This window comes from Panthera leo, chromosome D3, assembly GCF_018350215.1.
Source record: "Panthera leo isolate Ple1 chromosome D3, P.leo_Ple1_pat1.1, whole genome shotgun sequence".
NCBI lineage: Eukaryota > Metazoa > Chordata > Mammalia > Carnivora > Felidae > Panthera > Panthera leo.
Genome location: NC_056690.1, coordinates 74,210,490 through 74,234,437, shown reverse-complemented (window position 1 = coordinate 74,234,437; position 23,948 = coordinate 74,210,490). Strand labels below are relative to the sequence as shown.

Here is a 23,948-nt window from a genome sequence, read left to right as displayed (position 1 = left end):
GATAACACATACAGATGTTAAAATAATCTTATTTTCAAGGAGGCAGAACAGGCCGTGCTGTGACCTAGCTGATGGTCCCACATTCAGCTGATGTTCAATAATTTTAGTTAAACTATTAGAAGAAGGGAAACTTTGAATTCAGCAACCACATAGGTTTCCAACCCCCACCGGCCACCTTCATCTGAGAAACCCAGCCAAACATTAGTGACCTCTAGTAGTAACCTCTAGGCCAGTAGACCCAGAAAAGAAAAAGAATCTATAAAAATGTTTTTAATATGGTGTTAACAAAAAATTAACTTAATGTTGAAAGGTACTTCATATATATCATTTTAAACCTCTTTTTAACTTACGGTTTTATAAAATCCAGAACCTCTCAAAATTGTCTGTAGCATAATATTTAACTTATGATAGGTGTGTACCCTTTTCAATGGCTACTGAAGCTTAGGATACCTATAGAACTATGTGCCAAAAGAAATTTCCGAACTATATATCTGAGAATCCTGCTCCCTTTAACTCATAATGCAATTTCAACATTAATTCTATGTATGTTACGAGAAAGAAATCTGATCTCTTAAGTCTGAGATGGTCTTTTTCATTATTACTAATTTCTTTATATGCTTTTAAAACTTGTGAAGTTATCAACTCTGTAATGTGTCAAGAATTTTATTTTTACCATGAAATTTAGGCACAATTTCACTTTTAGTTTTTGTAGAAAAAGAGGTCAGGGGACTTCTAAGAAATGTTTTCTTTAGTACTGTTTACCTTGCAGACTTGACATAATTCTACATAGAAATGTATTGCGTTGTTCTTTTATAGCTGAATTTTTACTAAGAACGCTGCCTATGGTAAATATTTACATTTGTTTGGCGATATAGAACCACTTGGGAAAAAATGAGGCTGACTGTCTTCTGATGTAATCAGTGAAACAGCACAAAGACGGATACACAACAGGCAGCCATTTTCAAGTATATGAAAAAACCCTATTCTGTGAGGCAAGGCTGAATGCCTCAGAAAAGTCATGGTGTTCTTTGTCTTTTACAGATGGCCATCACAGCAGTGACCCTTGGAGCTCCTCCAGTGGGATGAATCAGCCTGGCTACGGAGGAATGTTGGGCAATTCTTCTCATATTCCACAGTCTAGCAGCTACTGTAGCCTGCATCCACACGAACGTTTGGTAAGGGCAGATTTACATGATTCTGGACACAACACAGCTAGTTTCTGAAATCTCATCCTCTGTCTTTCCATGCGTGCACACAGGGACTCTGTAAATGAAAGTAAAAGTGGCATACACCCATCAGTCTTATATTGTTTCTGTGATCAAAGACCTACCTAAATCAGAACACCTTTGTAAGCCCTTTCTGGATTCTCTTTGCTATTGTTCTTCTGTTTATTGTGTCTTATTCTGTGCTTTCTTAGGCTCCTTTGGCACATAAAGATCCAGTGCATTTGAGTTGCAGAATTTCAGCTATGGTGGATCCTTTTACTTATTTATTTTTTTTATTTGCTGTCTGTAGTTTTGAAGAATATACTGCAGGGGGCAGGGTGACAGTCAGTAGACTCAGAGTAGGTGACCTGTATCTCCCATGGGCTTTTCCACTTCCTCTTTCCGGCTTCTGTCCCTGGTGACAGCTTTGACCCTTGGTGCCACACCCAGAGGAAAGAGTTCCTGTTTCCCATACAGTCCACTAGAAACAGCAACCATGGGGTTTCCGTATAGATCGGATTCCCAGTGTTCAGTAGCTTAGCTATAACTCCATACTCCCCAACCTCCCCCTGATGCTCCCTTGCCTTACTCAGTTGAAAAGTGCTGAGCTGTAGAATGTTACCTTGTTTTCATTACCGGAGTGGCCACTCCACCCATTGCCTACACTCATCCATCCTAATGTGGCCCTTTATCTTGAAGGAAGCAGCGTTCATCTGATCATCTGATCTTTTCTAGCCTCAAAAACTCCCACAGCCCAGAATCCACTCATGAACTTAAGTCTATCATTATGTGGAGGAAAGGCTGCTTCTAGATCATGAGTTAGGTTTGAGATGCAATTAAGGTGGGGACTGAGCCCCTTGGGCAGTAATATAGCTTTAAAAATGTATGAAGCTGTAATCCTACAGATACAAAAAGGATGTGGCCTATCCAGTGATCCTTCCTGGTACCTGTGTCACTACTCTTCGTCTTGAAATTGCCCCTTTCTCTTCTCCTAACACCAGATTCATGTGTCTTTCTCTGTTCTGCTATAAGAAATAGTACTTTCTGGATTTCTGTGGTCTGTCCTCTCTTTTGCTTAACCATTAGAGATATAGAAAAGGTGACTTCTATACTATTCTGACAACATAAAAACATTCCAGAAGTTACAGTTTCTGATATCTTTGAAAATACCTCTTTAGTTAGTCCTAGTGATAGAGATACTGTGGTCAGTTAGCCTATCTGTTGAGGAGAGGCACATGATGGAGATGGAATTGGCCTTTTGATATCATCTGCCAAGTTTATATCATCTGTAAATGAAACTGTCTCAAATTTTAGCACATCTTCAGTAAATAGCAAATAATTTGCAAATTTCATCTTCTCTCCCCTCCTTTCAGGTATTAGAACAAACACTTAGAGAAATATCAACTGTTACTATACTAGAATTTCTTCTTGGCCAACATCCTTATCTCCTATCATCATTTTCCACTTCTCTAAGGAACTCATGACCAAAACTTCATGTGTCCTGTGAGCAAGGAAAATTTTGATTACAAATAAAAGATTTGGCAGTATTAACTAACATAACATGGAATGTCAGTTCTTCTAAGAGTTGTCCATTTCATATTTTCCTTCCTTCTTTCCTTCTCTCTCTTTCTTTCTTTCTTTCTTTCTTTCTTTCTTTCTTTCTTTCTTTCTTTTCTTCTTTTACTGTCATGCTGTAGAATTTTGATGTAGGTGGTTTGATTTTATCCCGAATTCACTGCATGGGCGGAGGTATCTTTAAAAAATGCTCAAATGCATAAAAAGTGTAATTTTAAAAAGGAAACCAACTACATTCCTTTTAGAAAAAAATTTGTTGGAAACCTTAAAACCAAAACAATATTATCAACCCAGGAAGAAAGATTATTTGAAGGAGTAGACCAACAGGTTGTATCAGATGCTATCTTTGTAATGTCATTTATCTGTCATAGAACCCAGAGTTTTCATTCTTAAACATGATTATTTAGCAGTTCTTAGAGATAGAAGGGTTTTTTTTAATGGTAAATGAATTAGGTCTCTGGTAATGTATCCTAATGAATTTTCTCGCTGGTAGGGAAACTGTTGGATTATTATATCTAGTAATCATTGTAATTTCAGTATTCAACCATTTGAAAATCTCTCATTGAAATGCCTTTCAGAAATCTGACACTGATTAAGAAAAATGTGAGTATGCAGTAGGCACTTAGTGACTTTTCACTTGAAAATAATGGTAATTCCTCACAATTTTTGCCTGTAGCTTTGGCCAGTCTCATGCAGAACAAAGGCATTGTGTGAGGAAAAGAAGAGATTTGGGGGCATAATTGGGCCAAACTCGTATTGTCTGTAAAGATACAACACTTTAGAAATGTTACTGTCTTCATCTCTTTATACCATGCTGTAATAGGATGTGTAGAGCCTAAACTCCACACATTTCAGTCATAACCGTCAAGACCCCAAGCTTGATTCTTCCAATCCCCTTTATGGTTTCAGCCTCTACAACGCAATCCCACAGCTAATCTCTACTATGTCACAGAGGTACATACAGAATCACTCAGAAGAATGGAGTTTGTGGTTAAGCTTTGGAATGGGTTGTTGCAGATTCAAGTTTGGAATCACTTGGCCGAGTTCTGTTTAGAAATAGAATAGAGTCCTCTGTCTGGCATGGTTTAGGCATGGTCTTTGCGCCACAGAGTGAAATAGTCCTAGGAGCCTGGAAGTGTATTATAAAAGACAAGTTCTTTTATTTTTTGTAACATAAACCCTTACCCCAGTGATTCTCAACCAGGTGTGATTTGACCCCCTCAGGGAACATTTGGAAGTGTCCGAAGACGTTCATGGATATTATGACTGGGGAGTAGGTGATACAGGAAATCTAGCAGATAGAAGCCAGGGATGCTGGGAAACATACTACAATGCATAGGAGAGCCCCCCACAACAAAGAATTGTCTGGCACAAAAGATTAATGGTGCCAACATTGTGAAACCTTGCCTTAGCCCAAAGCAGGATTTTATTCTTTGTATGTGCCACCACTTATTTTCTAATCTTTGAATTGTCACCCCATAAGTTGCTAAAATCATCACTAATAGAAATATTTTCAGTACTTTGTCAGAAGGCTCCAAATATGCTATAATTAATTGGGTATCAGAAGTAAACATAATTAAATAGTAGGCATGTAAAGCCGTAGCTCTTTTTCAGTCTCCCCTTTCCATGCATAGCAAGCAGGGCAGACGGCATCAATAGCTGGAGTTAGAGAGGTTGAGGGCACCTGTCATCGATGGTCCCTAAATACTCTACGTGGATTGCGTTGGTTTCCCCATTAAAACCTATGGGGTGGGACTTTTTCTGTCATTCTCTAAACCCAGGATTAACCCTCTGTCTGTTAAATCTTGAATTAGTGCTGATTTTACGCCAGGTTAAAAGTGTGTAGAAATTTTCCCTGATGTGATAATCTTCTTCCTGCTTCACCCTGTGATTATATACTCATTTAAATATTTTTCAAAATTCTTTTCCACTGTTTTCATTTTTGCATATCTAGGACTGATTTGTAAAGTTTCTCTATTCTTCAGAACTTCAGCATGGAATACCAGTGTGTGGAAATGAAGGCAAACCACCTCTTTCTTTCAGTTTCCTCCTTCTATGTTCATTTTCTTTTTCTCTACTTTATTACAGTATTTAGCTCTCGAGCAGAGATAGTTGTTGTAAGTTTATGTTCTGTGACTTCCCCAGTCTTTTGGGTTAGATGTACTGTGGAACGGGCCCATTGTATTGTTATTCAGAGAAAATTTCATGGACTACTTGGGGTATTTTGTAAGCAGCAAGTAGAAATGAGCTTAACAGGTGGCCTAAGGAATTTTGGGGTCAAGCAAAGAGTTCCATAAAATTAAAAAGTTTAAAAGATTTTCTTGGGAACTTGGAAAGGTGAAGGTATCATCTCAACCTTTTCACTGGAGTTGACCTTTCAGTTGGACTATTTTATGTAGAGGTAATATGTATGTAGAGATAATATTTTCAAGGGCACCCACCATGTCATTGGCAGATCTAACATAGGTTCATTTTCTAGACTGTTTAGTTCTCTCTCAAATGAGTAGTATTTCAGTCCACTATTTATTAAATGCCAACCGATAACCATATGTTCATTGAGTGTATAAGGTAATTATGTGGTCAGCACTCAGCCATGAGCTATCGGATGCACAGGTATAAGCTCTATTCCCTCCTCTTAAGAAGTTCACAGTATAGGTGGGAATGCACTTGAAACAGAAAGCAATGAAAGGCAGCATATAATTAAGTGTTAAATGGCACAGCGCAGACTGTGAGTGCATTAGGGATTCAGAGAAAAGAGATCATGCAAGAGTTGGAAGTTAGAAGGAATGCTAAAGGAAGAGCTAGAACCCAAGATGAGCCTCACAAAATTAATACAGAAGTACCAAGACACCAGGGTTTTACTCCTATGAATAAATGCCTGGGCTTTAAGCACCCCTGACTTTTAGCATCCTATTCAATCTCTAATTTTAATAGAATCTCTACTAATGATGTAATAAAAATCCATATCTGATTAATGTATTACATGTAAGAAAAAAAGTGGATTGTGCCCAAAATAGTTTTCCTTTACAGGTCTGTAACACATTCAGATACCTATGAGAGTGACTTTCCAGGGTACTTTTTTATCTTGAAAAAGGAAATAGCTTGATGTATTTTTGTAAATAACCATGTCCCTGTTAGTGATCTGCTCATTCCCCAGCCGATCAATCAGTAGCAACAAATTTGCTTCTTTACAGGCTCTGTGATATGCCCCAAGAAAAGCAGCTTATTGGACAATTAGGATAATAATTGAACTTAAAGCCAAACTTAAAACAAATGATTCTGTAAAGATATGCCTTTTTCATAGTCAGCTATCTGGTAGATTGCTAATGAGGAGGACATGGAAAGAAAGAACTCAAATCAAATCAGTCCTTCTCAGTTTGTTCATTCCAATTTAATTCAATAGAGTCATTGATTTGTTTTACATACTGATATTTATAAAGGTATTTAATCATTGGTACTTTTAAAATTTTTTCATTTACCGTTTTGTTCTCGCTAGAATTCAGGAAGGTGATCCAGTTTTGCAGGAAGAGGATTTGAGGCTGACTGTTTTCACCATTTAGTGTCGAGAAGTTCAGGATGAAGTGTAATGTCAACCCCATGGGTCATGATACTGTTTTATTCATTGTACCATGGAATCTTTCTTACTTGATCAGTAGTTCATACAAAAAAATTAATAGTAGAAACGGTCTTTTACATTGCTGAAATCTCAGAGATACTTTTAAGCAGTAATTTCCAGATTCAGAGACTATAATCATTTCTCACTGTCCTGTATTGCCATTGTATTCTTCTACATTCGATGCAAACCCAAATAACTATGTGTCTTTGCATTTTATTCTTTGAAAAATGAAAGCTGTCAAATATACTCTTGGATATTTTGAAATTCTAAGAGCTATCTCCTGCAAAATGAAGAGTTCTGAAAGAAGTATTAGAAACCTAACCCATTAAGTATTTTATGGTTGAATATGGTCTCTTTTTTCTGCTTCCTGCTATAGAGCTATCCATCACACTCCTCAGCAGACATCAATTCCAGTCTTCCTCCGATGTCCACTTTCCATCGTAGTGGCACAAACCATTACAGCACCTCTTCCTGTACGCCTCCTGCCAACGGGACAGACAGTATAATGGGTGAGTCATGGAAATGTTGATTCTGACCCCGGCAGTCAATGTCACGGCTTAATAATATAGGACCTCTTTTTTCTCCTCGTCATCAAACGGCAATCAGGCAATGAATATCTGTCACGTAACTGAATGAAAATACATGAACCAAACAGAAATAGGCATTGGCTTGTCTATAATCACTTTTTTTTTGTCATAAGAAACTGAAATTTGGCTACTTTGTTCATTGTGAGGTATTAGATTGAACAAGGCTTTCAGTAGATCCAAACTACCTTGCTTCTCACATTCCCAAACGGTGAGCAAAATGAATGTTTATAAGACAAACCGCCAAAGACTAATGAGATAGGGGGCAGGTTAGCTCCTAATAGTAGTTATTGACCACTTCCCAAGCCCCAGTCACCGTGCTAGGCTCTTACCCATGACATCTGAAGACTAGCTCCTATGAAATTCACAGGAGATTATTAATAAGGCTTCACCTCCTAGAGAATGTGGCATCGTGGAGTCCTTCAGAGGAAAAGAAGCGTTTGCTCCCTTATGGAGAGGAGACACCTGGGCATCAGTCGGCCAGAAGGCATTTACTGCTTTCTCTCAAGCAGATTTACTAAGAAGTTGAGGCCAAGCAGAGCGCTGCTGCCAAAAGAACTCAGCCGTCGTCCCTGGTTTTTCCTGATGTCCATTGTGATTGTCTCTCTGGACAAAAGATTCCTCCACCGGCGCTGTCCCCTGGAGGGAGGAGCTAGGCAGGTGTCCAGCTGTCCCTGGAGGAAAGAGTCCCAGGCTGGGGAGGAGGCAGCCACCCCTTTCCAGATGCACCTTCAACAACTCAACGACTCCGCCATTCCGAGGAGCAGGCCAGCCTGGTGCTTCAGGGTCTCCTAAAACCTCAGACTTCCCTGGTTGCCACTGCTCTGGTACTAGCTCACACTCACACCCTGCTTGGCCTCAAGATCACTTCTAGTGGGTCGCTGATGAGAACATAAACTGTTCATTTTCGAGAGAAGAATGTGTGGCAGAATAATCCTGCTGTTTATTCCCCTTCGCTCTTTGCAGTTTTTCATTTTCTTCAGAGAGTCCATAGGACTTGGGAAAGTGGTGTGAATCACTTATGTGGGAGTGTTTTTGATGAAAGGGAAGAGATGTACTTTGAAATGTTGCAGATATAATTCTGCCTAAATAATACACTCCCAGCTTATTCAATAATGTATTTCACACTTGAGACTAACCACCTAGCAGCCCTTCGCTATCATGTCTCACTAAGAAACAAATGTATAAGAGTTTCCATTTTTGTAGCTTTTCATAACAAAGCTTCTACAAGTGTGTTGCATCAGTTTGACCTTGGAGAGCTATGGACAGAGGTCACATGGGGAAGTTGGGTTAGCTATCAATGCAGTTTTGGCAGATTTGAAAAACAAGAAGAAAGAAAGAAGTGCAGAACTGAAAGAGTGAGGAAAGCATATTTCACTTCAATGTGGTTTGACAAATGGAAAGCCCCTCTCTACAGTCATGAGGTCTAGTTATAAAGAAGGATGACCGGTCATTCATCCTCTTACACGGCAGATTTCCTGTCTACTTGTGGTTTGAGTAATTTTCTTTTTTAGGAAGGTATAAAGGTGGAGCAAAAGCTTGAGTTGAGGAAAACATACTCAGGCACTGTCTGAAAAAAATTTTGTTGATTGATTGACAAAACAGCCTTTCTGGGAGAGAGGCACCGCAGCTTGGGAAGAAAGAGATGTTATGAGATGGAATAATCATTTTCCATGAGCTGTGGTCAGCATGGCCACAAGTCTCAGTGGGAATGAGATTTGCTTTACTTAAGATGGTTGACTCATCATTAGCCTGTGGATGAAAAGGAATGTCTGCTCTCCTTCTTCATCTGGTCTGGACAGTGTGGAGCAGTAGGTGACTACTGCATCCTGACGGGCCCACCTCTATACTAAAGAGGGAGTGAACTTGGTACATAGACCACAGGGCCCTGTTTAAGTGGAAGGAAGGTCTAGGCAATGATAAAAGAGCTTTAATTTTACAGAGAAAAACATGAGATTTCTGGAACCCAGAAAAAGATTTTTAAGAATAACTTTATTATATAAATTATTCTGTAATCATGGGTATACTTGTCAAAATCTATTAGCAGAATGTGAGAAAGCTTTATAATCTTTTCAGGAAATAAGTAGACATGGTAATGCAGCTTTTTGGAGGAACAGACCTTTATTAACTTGCATAAATGCAGTTATTACTTAAGGATTATGTTAAGGGAGAACATTCTAGAATGTTCTTTCTTAAAATAATATGTCCTCCAATTTCTTATATTAAAATACAGAGGAAAATTTAAATATGATAATAAGCCTTAGTATTGCATGCTGTCAAATGGCTCATGTTTCTTCACACTTTAATTTTCCTAGGCCTTGGATGGATTTTCAGAGTGTGGTAGAAGTCAGGGAAGGCAGCATGTCTGTATAACAAGAAGAGAAGATTTCTCTTCTGATGTTAGTGATACTTCCCTGACAAACAGTATGGATTAATAGGATACATCTGTAGACTTTTGAAAATATTTGGCATATACTCACTCATTCTGAAATGCAGGAAATAAAGAAATATTACATTGCCTGTATCTCAAAGAACAAACAGAGCTAATTAAATAATTGGTAAATAGGGAACACATAGCCTGACACATGTTTGAGATTACACACATGATTCTGTAGAAAATGACTATAAGCAATACTAATGCCGTAAGAATGGGGTTCAAGCACTAACACATGGACATCACATTTTTCAAGTTTTCTTGGTAAAAAAGTGCAAGGCAAAGCAATCTTTTCATAAATGGCGTTGATGTCTTAGGAAGCTAGCTGCTTTTTCAGTTCAGATCATGGCCCCACTTCTGAGTTTCGCGTTATAATGTGTCTTCCTGGAAGTCAGTCAATGTCCTGACCTGCCCCTAGAGCAACAAAATGCACGTGGTGTGAGATGTAAGCTCAGAACCCTCAGAAGGGAGCCCCCTGGAGTCACTTTGCCCCTTTTGCCCCTGGTTCTGTCCTCTGCGTTTCAAAAATGGAAGATGCTTGCCACGGTTTCAGATGGCTTGTGTTTGACTTGGTAGAGTGATCGTTGTTTCTTGTTTTGTTTTCTTTTGCCCTTAAATGCCCAATATCATTTTTTGAGAAATACTTAAGAAAGACAAAATTTACCCAGATTATAATGACAGGATTTTTTTTTTTTTTTAATGACACATTCATCCGTAGATTTTCGAGTGAATTGTAGTTTATTTTACTTGTGGCATATAGTCCACTACTTTCTTCTGAAGCCTTGCCAACAAACTCTGGAGATTATTTAGACGTTTGTGAATTGGAAGGGCCTATTAATCTCCTGGAATTATATGAATATAATGCATGGGACACAGCATGGACTCTTAGTAATTCAACTGGTACAGTCCCCCGTTAGAGAGGAGCTAAATCCAGAGTCTTCCACAGTTACCACCATCAGTGCCTTTTAACCTTGTTCCTAAAACTCTTTGGATGTAATGCTGCTGGGTGTATATCAGAAGCAGTCCAGTCCAGTGCCTCTTCACGTGAGCATGCACGCAGAGGAAGTGTAGTAAGTTATTAGATACCAGCTTGTAGAGGATAGAAATCCCTAAGAACAGCAGCCTTATATATTTTACTGTTTACATATTTCCTTCTTACCTACAATGTCTAATACCCCTTCTTGATCTAAAGGTTTGAGAGCACTGCCTGTTCTAACACAGTCCTCTAGACTCCTCAAGGACAAGAGTGCTCCAGTTGCCCACTGGGAAATACCATTTGTATACATTCCCAGGGTGTGACCCCTGGCTGTTAGAGGCTACACACACTCTCTTCCCCTCGGAGGGAATTGGGCATAAAACTAACATAATGGTTATAATAACTATTATTGTTTCATTAGTCTTTAACTGGCCTGCTTTCTAATGCATGGTACTTCCCATGTTTTTAAACCTCAAACCAAACAGTGTTGAAGGAACAGACTACCAAGAGTGATTTAATGCAACATATGCTAAAGATTACCCTGGAATATCTATCTGGTTCATGAAATTAATCTGGCTTACAGCGTTCACTCCTAATGACATGTTTGTATGACATGATGCATTTTAGTGTGTGGCTTTTCTAGTAGAAACAGTATGTCCATTTTCCCTTGAGGACTTGGTTTCACAGTAATCTTATTATTAGAGTAGTCACATAATATTCACTTTGTCTTTTGTAAGAATCTTGAGCCTTCAAATACAGTTGGGTGATGAACAGGCACAGAGCATAAGAGTAATATGGATTTTATCCAGCAGTGACATGGCATCTTAGTTACAAAGACCACCAACGGAGAACAATAAACTAGTTTGATTTAAGTCTTCTCGTCCATTTCCTGCACATGGTCATGGGGCCCAATTCCTCCCCCTTGGATTCCTAGGAATCCCTCCTGCTAAAAATTAGTGCATTATAGCCTCTATTTGAGTCTTTATTCATGTGTAGGAAGAGTACTAGAAAAGCTCCTTCTCTTGTCATCTTACAGAGAGGAGCTCATGGCACTGTATGCTGCTTCTAATAGTTTAAGAACACGAGGGTCATTTAGACACAATTCAGAAAATCCTAAATTTTAAAGCTGTCGTTATCTTCCAGACAAATACACTATGAATTGCCCTTCTTATTCCTTTTGTATCTTCACGATGTTTCCAGCCTGAGGTTATGGGTGTGCAATAAAGGGATGACGCATTGTTCCAAATTTTGATTTTCAGGGGCCAGTGCCCAATCATCCTGGTGTTTTGATTAGGGTGTGTTCTAATAGGAATTGCCGTTTCCACAAAGCTGAGATTGAGACCAAGGTCTCACATGAAACCAAAGATACCAGACCCTTCTTTCTGCTCCAACTTCTAGCCAGCAACAGCACCTGTGTTCAAGCCATCTGAATAATGCTTCGGGGGCTGGCAGTCTCAAATCCTCCTACAAAATTGCAGTTCCTTTTAATAGCTGCTCATCTTCCATTCATATTTACCTTACCACTTTAGAGACTGATTTGGTTTTGTTTTTGTTTTTTTTCTTGAGCAAGAGAAATTGATTAGAGCTAAAATATCAAGAAATCAATCCAGGCTTCGCCTAGTAGGAACAGTAGTTTTTATCTCTGTTCCTTTATATGAGAATTTTGGTAATTTCTAACAATATGAGTTGACAAAAACTTGGGCCTGGAACAGTAATTGAGTCCCGTCACATTAAAGCCATAAAAGTGGACTTGATGAGCACAAAGTTTAATTAGAAGTATGTTTAGCCAAACATGACCTATTACTACTCAGTATAAAAAAGATTATGCCATTTGAGAATTTAAATTCACTTTCTGTTTATCTGTGCCTTTTGACCTATCAGTCACACAAAAAGAGAAATCTTTAAGAGAAGGGCCCATGTAGCTTAACATGTTCAGGGGCTCGAAAATGTGTCTTCTCCAGCGTTTCCTGGAACAGAACAAAAGGCATTCCAACTGAAAGGGCAAATTGGCCCCAGTAAACTGCTTTGAAATTTAAGCCCTTAGGACTGGCCCTCCAGCTGCTACAAGGTAGAATGGCTTCATGTGAAAAACATAGTCTGTTCTCACCAGTGCCTCCACGAGTAGCCTTTGTAGTTTTCTGAAACATTTTCATGACAGCATGAGCTAAGAAGTTGATGCTAGTTTTTATTCTAGTTCCTGAGTCCTAGTATCTCCCTCTATAAAACAGGCACTAATAGAAAGTTTAGTTAGAAAGTTGTAGTACAAAAAGTAATCCTACTGATATATCTTATCTCTTCTGAAGTGTGATTTTACACTTGTATAATATTTATGTTCCTAAAACACTTCCATGAGTTTTCATGAAAATATATTTTGAAAAGTTTGTCCTTCTCATTTTAAAGTTGTTCAAAGGAAGAATTAATCTTTTCAAAGCTACGACTGTAGCAAAGTTCATTTGTACTTGAAACGATATCTTGTCTCTTTTGATTTGGGGGTTTTTTGTTAGATAATATAATTTTTTTCTAGTGTGGCTCTGAAATTCCATTTCCCAAAGATCTGTTTTCTAATCAAGCAGATCACAAATTAGTTTGACTGATAAATCTAATTTTTAGGTATATTTGATAATACTGCTTGTAGGAAAAAAAATGTATATACTTGCCCCCAAATACCATCAATAATACATGCTAAAAAGATGTTAGTGCTCTCTGTGTTTTCAAAATCTTTTTTGTTTTCTCTTTAGAATTGTCTTTTGTTTTTAAAGAACTCAATGCAGAAATTTTCATTTTCACAGGAGAAATAATTTCAGTTATCTTTTACATTTAAGTATTTTTAATATTACTGACATCCGTGAGTTCCTTTCACCAGCTCAATTGTATGTCTGACCGTCATTTCAAAGATGCACTTCAACCCATAATCCTTAGTGCTAATAACCAATATACTTTTTATATTATGAATTTGTGATATAAAAAAGAATAGTTTTGTTTTGTCATAAAGTGGTTGTGTTCTTTTTTATCACCTACCAGTTTTCTTTCAGTTTTAGTAATTAACGAATGAATCTGGGTGTGGGTTTTGTTAACCAAATCAAGCATACATCAAAAGATTATCCAACTGACATACCCAACATATAAATATATAAAAATAGCAAGCATAATTTAACTATGCTAAGCAGAAGTCAGGAGAATGAAATTATAACCTAGAGAAGCAGAGAATTCAACCACTTGAGATCTGACCCGACTACTGCATTTTACAGATCTGGAAGCAGATGACACATTTGTCAGCAAAGTGTGCTTTCTTGGGTCAAGGTTACGCCTGGGAATTTTTTTTTTTTTTTCAATTATGTTGTATGCAGTGAAGTTCTGCTTGGATTAATCAGTTGACTTAAGATTTCCTTTTCTTATTTCACAGAATAGTGAAACCAGGTCCTTGGGTTTAATAGGTTTTATTTAAATACTATGTCTATTTGCTAATGTTGAGGCCTTAATAAATGTAATATGCCAAATGTTGTAGGTGTTGTATTAACACTGTTAAATTGAGCTGACTTTGAATCACATGCTAGAATCTGCATCTTTTTAGTAACGGTACTTGGTTCAGAATCTCTTTTGTGGTTAAAAATACCAGTGTTAAAAGATGACAGATAATTTTCTGAATATGTAGACTTATTTTGTCTCTGGAATTTGAGACCTTTATTGATTTTTAGTTCAGGGTTTTATAATGTAAACACAGACCTGAGTATGTGGAGAATATGTATTATTTAAAATATTAAAAATATTTTCTCTCCTAGGAAGCCAGGCTTGTTGTAGACTTCCTGTTTTATTTTGCTGAGAGGAGCAAGCACCTTGTTTTACTGTGTATCAATTTTTTTAAAAAATGGAAAGGAGACATAAATTCTTTGTGAAGACAATTCTACTGACTGTATGAAATACAGAGAAAAGGCAAACTTTGAGGGCTTCAGAGACCTGAGTACTGCATACTTCTTAGCAATGAACTTCAGGTGCTACCTACCATTCACCACTAACTACTCGTAGGCAACAAGGGGGCCAAGTAATAGCAACTGAAACACTTCATCTTTAAACCAAAGTGTCAGGTTTATATTTTATCTGTAAAAAAAGTAACATGAATATATTTGACATCTACCTCAGCAAACAAATTAATGCTAATTAAAGATTAATGTGTTATAATTAGCATTAAAAATGCAATTAGATTGTGAGTAAATGGACCAGGAATAGAAAATTGTTAGACGTCTCACTGCCTGGTTTTTCATATTCTGCCTTTTGTTTTTGCAGCAAATAGAGGAAGCGGGGCAGCAGGCAGCTCCCAGACTGGAGATGCTCTGGGGAAAGCACTTGCTTCGGTGAGGAAATATTGACTTTGGACTTCATATGTACCATTGTGGAAGGGTGAACTTTAAGCAGAAGTGGACATTTGGAATTGTAGAAAATGAATGGCAAATAGCTTAGATTTCTGGAAATGCTAGCCTTCTTGCAGAATGATTATTGGAAAATTTGAGAAGAGAGTTCTGAAGCTTCCAGCGAATGGCTGACCCCTCCAGCCTGTCTCCTCACAATGTCGTTAAGCAGTCCTCAGTTATGGATTTGCAGATATTCTCAGGGCCTTGTGGTGTATAGATTGTCTATCTTGATTTCTTATTTTTCTCTAAAATCATATGGGGCTCATTGACCAGCTAAGACAGACTTTGCAGGGGGCAGTTCTAAAACCCTTTGGAAAAGGCACTTACTAAAAAAAAAAAAACAAAAACAATGACTGTAACTCCATAACTTAGGTCTGTGAGAAATTGTCATGTAATCGGCACTTGGGGACTCGGCTTCTTTGCCTTGCCCGTCCACTGCGAGGAGCCTAGAGAATGGGACATTTCTTGCATGTTCACTAGTGACCAAGTAGCACCCCCTCGTTTGTCTGAGGGAGTATACACGTATGGTCTTCAAAAGCTAAACATGGTCATTTGCAAATGTAAGTGGAGATTTGTTGCTCTAACTTGGTTTTTCCTTATCATTGGGAGCATAAAATAAATTTGATTTAGCATTGGGACCTAAGTAAAAGTTTATATTTAATCTGGGCCTTCCTGTGCCTTGGCATCAAATGCCTTAATCACGATGGAGAAGAAATGAACGAAAATCATAAGGGATGATGCTGTCTAACCTATTTGATGGAGTAAGAAAGGGAGGTTTGGGGTGTTCGTGTGACCTACTCATGGCCACAGAGTGATGGTAGGACATGGGAGGGAAAGGACTGGAAGTACAGTCAGCTGAGCCTGTTCAGTTCTGTCCATACCATCTTCCATGACCTCATAATCCTTATTTTGGAAATTTAAAGTAATTGCAAAAGTTTCCACTTGAGAATATTGGTGCTACAGTTGATTGTTACATGTGTTTTGTAAGTTGCAATTTCCGGGTGACTGGAATGACACTTTGTCGTTGAAAGAATTGTTGACTCTTTATTCCTAATAAATGAGGGTTTGTTTGTTTTCTCCCCACTGTTTTAAGATCTATTCTCCAGATCACACTAACAACAGCTTTTCATCAAACCCTTCAACTCCCGTCGGCTCTCCTCCTTCTCTCTCAGGTACTGTACCTAAATCCACCCCCACCACGGTACCGGTTTGCGAAAATGCTTTCCCTCTCACGCTTCCTGGTCTGGCAGGCGGAAACTCACTCCCTCCAAAAGCGCAACACATAACATTTCCAAACAGACAAATGGAAAGGAGTGGGGGAGAGAGAGACGGCCGTATGAAAGTATAGCCGTTTACATCCAAAAGTTTTCTTAAAAATTAGATGTTTTTAGAATACACAGGCCTACAGAAAACTCGCTTCTTAAACTGATCTTAGCTCTGTAGAAGATGTTCAACAGAATAACCTACTCCCAACAAGTCATCTCCGATGAGAAAGCCCACTTAATACAGTCAGGAATATGAATATAAATTATATAGTCATCAAATATAGACAGTTCAAAAGGATCATTTCCTATAGAAATTTTAGACTTTCCACATTCCCTTTTTAAAACCCACGTCACTGGCATGTTTGAGGAAAACTATAATTTTGTAAATAAATTGGGAAGTAACTGTGTGGAGTAAAAGGAGATGTTTGCCTTTAAAATATAACAAATGAGCGTGACCTATGGCTTCAAATAATAAAATTATAAGTTGTTGAATTATGTTAGTAAAGCATTTCACTTTTCAGAGTTCCAATTAAGAGGCTCATTGCCCTTCTAGTATAAATGCTTCCAGAAGGCCCCATCCGGTGCACGTCTCTGTTCTGTGGAAAGAGGACATGTGGCTTCTAAAAAAAGCAAACCAACGAACAAACAAAAAACAAAAAAACCCTAAATTGCATCTATACCTGATTGAAACCCAACCTTACTGTATCTGTAGTGGAGTCGCTTGTCTAACTGTCGCCTCCTCGCCTCCTGTTATTCCCTGCCTATGGCACTCACGTGCCCATCCTAAAAACACTGGGTTCCTTAGTAAAGAATGGGAGGTTTCAGACTGCCCAGAGCTTGAATTCCGAGGTGATGGCCGTGGCTTAGGTAGCACCGAATGTCAGCCTTTTCCAAGCCTCCGTTCACACGGAGCGGGTGGTCACAGAATAGAGAGGGAGAGCCGAACCTTTAGGTCCACCCGTCCAGACGGACAGAATTGAAACTGCAAGGAAGCAGAGATGGTATTAAGAGGATAATGGAACAACCGTGAAACGTTCCCTGTGGCAGGAAGGAAAGGGAAGTTTAGAATTATTATAGACCCCTGGGTCAGTATTATACCGGTAGGCTCTGGAGTCAATGTCCAGAGCGAGAGAAGAGCAGAGACAACATCTAGCCCAGTGAGGCAGGTGGTGAGGGAGCCTGAGCAGGGAGAACTCCAAGTTTCCTATTTCAAACAAAGCAGCTCTGATTTCATCTATTTTATAGTTTGGGGGAACAAAAAGAAAAACGTCCAGAGTCTAATAAGGCTTGAGCGCGACTATTTTAGTCTGATGCTCTGATGTTACAGATGAGCCGACTAGGGCCCAGAACGGGTGTGGGATTTGCTGAGGCTGCAGGAGCAGCGGTACCAGAGCTCGGCGAGAATCCGCTGCTCACCGTTCTGCTGGTCCACTTCCAGAGAGGAAAGGAAAGCTGTGATGCACAAATCGTTCCAGAAAACACCACAAATGCCCGAAACCTGAGCGGCATGCGGCGTGTGGAAGACACAGAGAAAAGGCCGCTTTGGGGTCCTGCTAATACACCATGAAAGACCACATATTAGGAAGAAAGAACTTTATGAAGATGTAAATATGCGGATAAATTGCTATTTTCACACTGAAAATAGCTGGCTCTGTCCATATTCTGTCACTAAAAGTAATTGAACAAAATGTCCTACTTTTATTTAGCATAAAAATACACATACATGCACACCCAGAAATGACAGAAAGAAAGGAGTTTTAAAATGCTAACCATGTCAGGGCGTAAGATTACGGTGAGATCCTAGGTTTTTTTTTCTTCCTTGAATGATTTCCTAGTTTCCACATGTAGCATGCATTATTTTAATTTGAAAAGTAGTTTTAATTTTGCAGGTTAGACATGTAATATTTACTGTAGCAGAAATAAAGTTCAGTGAATCACAAAACAATCATTTTCTTCAGAAGGAACTACCTACTTATTACTGTTGTTATATTGAATTCTTAAATTTCTGGTTTAGTGGATCACTGCCAACTAATCTTATTCCCTTAAAAAATTTGGAAGGCTTATCCTTCTTAAGGATCATTTTTAAAACCCGTAGCAGTGCTGTTTTGCATTGGTGAGAGAATTTTGGTTCCACAGACTGGCCTTGCATGAACGAAGGTGTAACAGAATCCCCCTTTGCATTCTTAAAAGTGGCTTGACCATGGTAGTGACCTCTTTTCTTCACTACCATCTGTGAACCATTGGTAGGAACCATTGTCTAGCTAAAATTCAGAACCAGTTAAATGTACCCTTTTAGGAAGAAGCCTGAGAGAATTCTGAGTTGAAAACGTTTTCCTTGTCCCGGAACTCTTGTATGGGAAGTTTACATGTATTTACCTTATTGTACAAGTGAAAACTCAGCATCGCTGTTTCTAAAAGGACTGTCTAAAATGTCTGCGAGATTGTTTTCAGATTATGTAGATTTCACTGTAACCTCCATTTTAATACCAGCAGGCACAGCTGTTTGGTCCAGAAATGGAGGACAGGCCTCATCATCTCCTAATTATGAAGGACCCTTACACTCTTTGGTAAGTCTCATCTTCTAATCTCTCCTCTAGCCACTTCGTATACCACCTTTCTCTTTTTGCGTCTAGTTGACTCTCTAGGGTTCTTATTTCACTAGCGGGGAACTTTAGACTAATGTTAAGCACACGAGTTTGGTTAGAGCCAGAGTCATTAGACTAGATATATATATATACTTGTTGCTGTTTGTAGATTGTAACCCAGATGCTGTAAGCCCGAGGGCTCCAAATACCTAGGGCCAGGTAAGAGATTAAAAATCCTGGAGAGAGAGTGGCATCCGTCTGTCTTTGGGAAAGATCCTTGTCAACGATTGAATCACTTTACTGATAGGAGAGCGCTGGAGTCACGCCGAGCTGCGTGGCTGGAACACTTGAAGATCAGGAGACCTCTGCCTTACTTTCCAGAGTGGCAGGCTTGTAAGGGCTTTCCTCTCCACCTCTGAATAAGAAGTCTGCCATCTGTTTCCATGTTCGCTTTGGTTCTTCTAGAAATCGACTCATGTCATTAAATGTCTGCTCTTCCGTTAGGGAGTAGCTGAAAATTTCCATGAGTGCAATTAATATTATAAGTACTCATCCCATGATGATTTGTTATCTGACACTGTAGTCTTTCTCAAGTCATGGTGGATGTGGCTGAAAATGTGCATGAAATAACATTGCTCTGGGCGGTATTCGGTCGCTATATGAATCAAATGGGGAGAGGTAGCAGCAAGGAGGTCTTCAGCCCTTCAAGGATGGTTTTCCCTTTTTTCATCCATATTTTGAGATAGAACACGGAAGAGGCATTGATTGGTTGATACCTGCCTAACTTAATGTCTTGGCAGCAGGTCAGAATTTCCTTTCTTCTGTTTTGGCTTACTGTTTAAATTAAGGAAAATCTAAAAATGGAAATACAAAGGTGGATTTCCCCCTTGGTTGTGGTCTTCTTTGCTGTAGTGTGGAATCATTCAGCCATGCATTTTGGCCAATAAAGGCAGGCACAGGGCAGGACAAACGTATGCACTACCTGCTTAGCCTACATTAATTAATTAACCCGCAGCCCACTTCCAGAGAGCCCATAGTAGTTTTAAGTGTTTACCTCCATCAGTTATTCTCTGGGACCCAGCTGTCAAAACTAGGTTATGTGCCACTGTATAGCCATGAAGTCTAGGTTTGTAGTTACGAACTATGGGTTTAGTCCTCTGAATTCCCAACACTCACGAGGGGATTCACAAGGAGAAACTGCTCTCCCCACAAGGAAGCTGTGAGCCAGAAAGGATGATAGGCACGTGTATTACTTCCTTTCATGCTCACATTGACATGTGGAAGTATGTATTACCGTTCTCATTTTTATAAATTACGAGGTATAGACTCAAAGAGGTTTAGTACCTTGTCAAAGATTTCATAAGTAGCAGCTAGGAGTTTACGGGAGGTCCCTTAACACCAAAGCCCACCAGATCAGAAATGCTCTGTACCGTAGACAAACTGTATTAGACACACATTCCTTCTGTCAGTATAAAATAATTAGAAATTGTTTTTCTCATGCAGTGGAGGTAGTACATCTGTTGGCACAGCCCAGTGGAAGTCAAAGCAGACTGTAGCAGGACCCAGTACAAAGCAGCACTAGATTTGAAGTCCGAAGACTTAGATTCAACCCTTCACTATACCATTTCCCAGCATCGTGACACTGAGTAGTTAATAATTAATTTCTCTGAGCCTCATTCGCACATGTGTATGGAAGGGGTAATCCTTCCCTGCTTGCCTTACACGTGGAGAATGAAGAGCCAGGGAGATGGCCTATTTTAAAACACACACTGGAAAGTGACAAGCAGGTGTTTATTTGATATCATTATTGATCATACCAAAAAAGGTTCATACACATCTACATGTCCTTTTTCCTCACAAACTCTATAGTATCAACCTTTCCTAGTTGCAGAAAACTAGGATCTTAGTGGCTGGGATGGAAAAAAAAAAAGTTACTTGGTTTTGAATTCTATAATTTAGTTTTATAAGGTGAATTTTATACAGAGCAAGGGCTTTGAAATCAATTAGAAGCCCCTGGTAAGCAGTTAATTCACATCTTTGTGCTTCTTCAGTCGTGAAATCTCATACCACTTTGGTGGACAACATTTTTTTAATGTTTGTTCTATATCCGTTTTGAGTTCCTACTCTCCTCTACACACACACAAGCTGGTGATAATAGATAGAAAACAAGACACACTGGTAAAAATAGATAGTACTCAATAAGAAATTATAGTCTGTATGCATTTACCTGTCTCTGACTTGATACGTAGCCCTGTATCATATGCTATAGAGGAGATGAAGGAAATACGCATCCAAGAAGATCGTTTAATTGGGAAACTATAAATGCATCATCTTTTCATTGTTAAGTTTTTGAAATCCTTAACCAATGCCTGCTACAATGTTTCTTACATTCTATAGACTTTTTTGTTCTAAAGTAAATCTAAATTCTCTTTCAAGCAAATGCAACCTAGTATAGCAGATGTACATTGTAATGTCCTAGAAGATTACTTTGTTCATGACAAATAACACTATGATACACCATTAACATTTTCTACTAGTTTTCTAGGAAGGTCACCATCTACTATTGTTTTAATGAAATAAATTTCATTGGAAACATATATTCAAAACCTCAAAGGATGATTTGTGTCAACTCAAGTTTTGTTACTATAACCTCTGCATACATTTCAGACTAAATCCAATTTTGCATCGTTTGTTAATCAACAGCAAAGCCGAATTGAAGATCGCTTAGAAAGACTGGATGATGCTATTCACGTTCTCCGGAATCATGCAGTGGGCCCATCCACAGCTATGCCTGGTGGTCATGGGGACATGCATGGAATCATTGGACCTTCTCATAATGGAGCAATGGGTGGTCTGGGCTCAGGGTATGGAACCGGTCTTCTTTCAGCCAACAGACATTCACTCATGGTAAGTGATGGCATTTGTAGACTCTTTAATTACTGATCCTAACAGAATTAGAATTTCAAGTATAAATACTACTACTGCTGTTTTGTTCTTTTTTAAATAGCTTTATTGAGATATAATTCACTTCAATGTAATTCACCCATTTAAAGTGTACAGTTCCATGTGTTTTATTTAGTATGTTCACAGGGTCATGCAGCCATCACCGGTCTAATTTTAGAATGTTTTACCTCCTGAAAAAAGAAAAAGAAATCCCCATTAGTTGTCACTCTCTATTCTTCCCTCTCCCTGGACCCTAGCAACATTAATGTACTTTCTGTCTGTATAATTTGCCTATCTTAGATCTTTCCTATCACTGGAATCATACAATACGTGATGGTCTTTTCTAACTGGCTTCTTCCAGTTAGTGTAATGTTTTCAAGGTTTATACATATTTTATCCTGTATCAGAGTATCATTCATTTTTATTGCCAAACAGTATTTCATTGGATAGGTGTACATTATATTTATCCATTTATCAGGTGATTCATATTTGGGTCCTTTCCACTCTTGGCTATTATGAATAATGCTCCTATGAGTACAAGTTTTTGTGTGATGTGTGTCTTCATGTCACCTGAGTCTATACCTAGGTGGACATTTCTGGGTCATTGCTGGTGTTTTAAATTCTTCATCTTAGTAACGCATCTAAAGGACCCACTTTTGTACATGTTACATTGTTGGCATTTCAGATATGAACAGGTTGAAATTTTTTATTATTATTGAAGAATCCAAATCGATGTCTTTTGATGCTGAGTATGGGAGGCGGAAATATCTGGTATGTTTATTGGTCTAAATATATGGTGTGAGACTGTATAATTCAAGATATAGTAGTTTTATTAATCACTACCCGTTTATGAATAGGTGTGTATTTAAATAATATTTAAGTAGATTTGTCTGTATTACAACTGGAATTTCAATTCGGCCCATTGCTTTTGAAAAGGATTTGGGAGTGCACCCTTTTTATTTAGGTGATTATGAAAATTCAGAATCTTCTTAACAAAATATTAAGTGATGACCATAAGGTGACCGAGTGGGTGGAGAATTAATCACTAGCGATTCTATGTAATTTTGCTTCTTATAAACGCCTGCCTGATCAACAAACACCTTCGTGTCCTGTTTTGTACCTTGTAGGCTCTTTAAAAAGTTGCTTGGATGAAGGTCTGTCTTCTGCTACCACTGTAGCATCTCTTGTTTACTGATGCTTCCAAGAGAACACAAAATAAGCACAGGTTGTTCTGAGGCTCTTTCAGTTCTTGCTCAATAGGGTTCTTCTGTCCTCCTTTCAGTTTCTCTTAATAAAAGAGTAGGATTGAGAGTACCATCCTGAGCGGTATATTATGGAAACCTGCAACCAATTTGAAACCAAAAATACTGGTTTATAAATAGAAGCAATGAACTCACTTCTAAAACGTGGAAAGATATTTTTGAATGCCAAAGCCGAATCTTTTTTTTTTCTTTTTTGCTTTTCCTTGACCTCTATCCTAAAAATTCATCATTGAGTAAAAATTGTTTGTCTATTCATGGCAGTTGCTAAGAGTTTACAAAAGGAAAATCTAGATTTTAATTTAGCTTGGCCTCAGGTAATGTGTTAAATACACTTGGGATGCATATAATATGAGGTTTTAGTTTGTACAGCTCTTTTCTTTTTAAACTACAGTGTTTAAACAATACTGCTTTTAATTAAGAAATCTGGCTTTATTAAAAGCCAGATCTGTGACTTATAACCATTTCTCTATATCTGCTCTCAATCAAGAGAAAAATAGTTTAATTTCTGTAGCTGTGTTCGTTTTGCATATGTTAAATGCATGCAATGTGCACCCAGGGCATTGCTTCAGAGACAATTTTTTCCATAAATATGTAAAGTTTGCTCTTAAATACCAGATGTAGGTTAAGTGGTTCTTTAAAATAATAAACTATACTTTTTGGAACTATTTGACCTTTGAGTTGCCTCCCCCTTGAGTCTGATTCAAAGGTGGGATAGGAGGAAGGGACTGGAGTCAACTTTGGAGATGGGAAGTTGGACTGACCTGGGGGAGGGGAAAGGGAGAGAATCGAGCAGAGCAACAGAAGGAGGGAAATAATCGGCCAATATTACACAGAAACGTTTTTGATTTGATTGTGAAAAAAAAAAAAAGCTATGCAGGAGCAATAAAGCTGCTAGTTTTGCTGATGAAGAAAAGTTCCTGTTCACTCATCTGAAGACGTTTATAATTCAGTCAAGGATGCCCGCAGAGCCAACCAGGTAGTAGACAGACTCCAAAGACGTGGCATGGGGATGTCCTGCTGCCCTTTAAACCACGAGAGGTTTTGCAGTCTTTCTCTTTTCTTCTCAAAAACATCCAGCAGGTCCACAGAGTCTGAGC

The 23,948-nt window shown here is 38.5% G+C and overlaps 1 protein-coding gene across 13 annotated transcripts in view; it reads left to right on the top strand.

Moving 5' to 3' along the window:
- TCF4 (transcription factor 4) overlaps nt 1–23,948 on the top strand; it is a 349,712-nt gene that overhangs the window by 301,760 nt on the left and 24,004 nt on the right. For 9 of the 13 annotated variants that reach the window (XM_042911450.1, XM_042911447.1, XM_042911452.1 and 6 more), the window contains 6 exons: nt 1,042–1,175; nt 6,773–6,905; nt 14,672–14,739; nt 15,890–15,968; nt 18,552–18,628; nt 21,350–21,553. In XM_042911450.1, coding sequence (XP_042767384.1) covers nt 1,042–1,175; nt 6,773–6,905; nt 14,672–14,739; nt 15,890–15,968; nt 18,552–18,628; nt 21,350–21,553 — 695 coding nt within the window. The remainder of the gene's footprint in view (nt 1–1,041; nt 1,176–6,772; nt 6,906–14,671; nt 14,740–15,889; nt 15,969–18,551; nt 18,629–21,349; nt 21,554–23,948) is intronic. The other 4 variants (XM_042911451.1, XM_042911449.1, XM_042911459.1 and 1 more) reach the window with 1 other exon arrangement.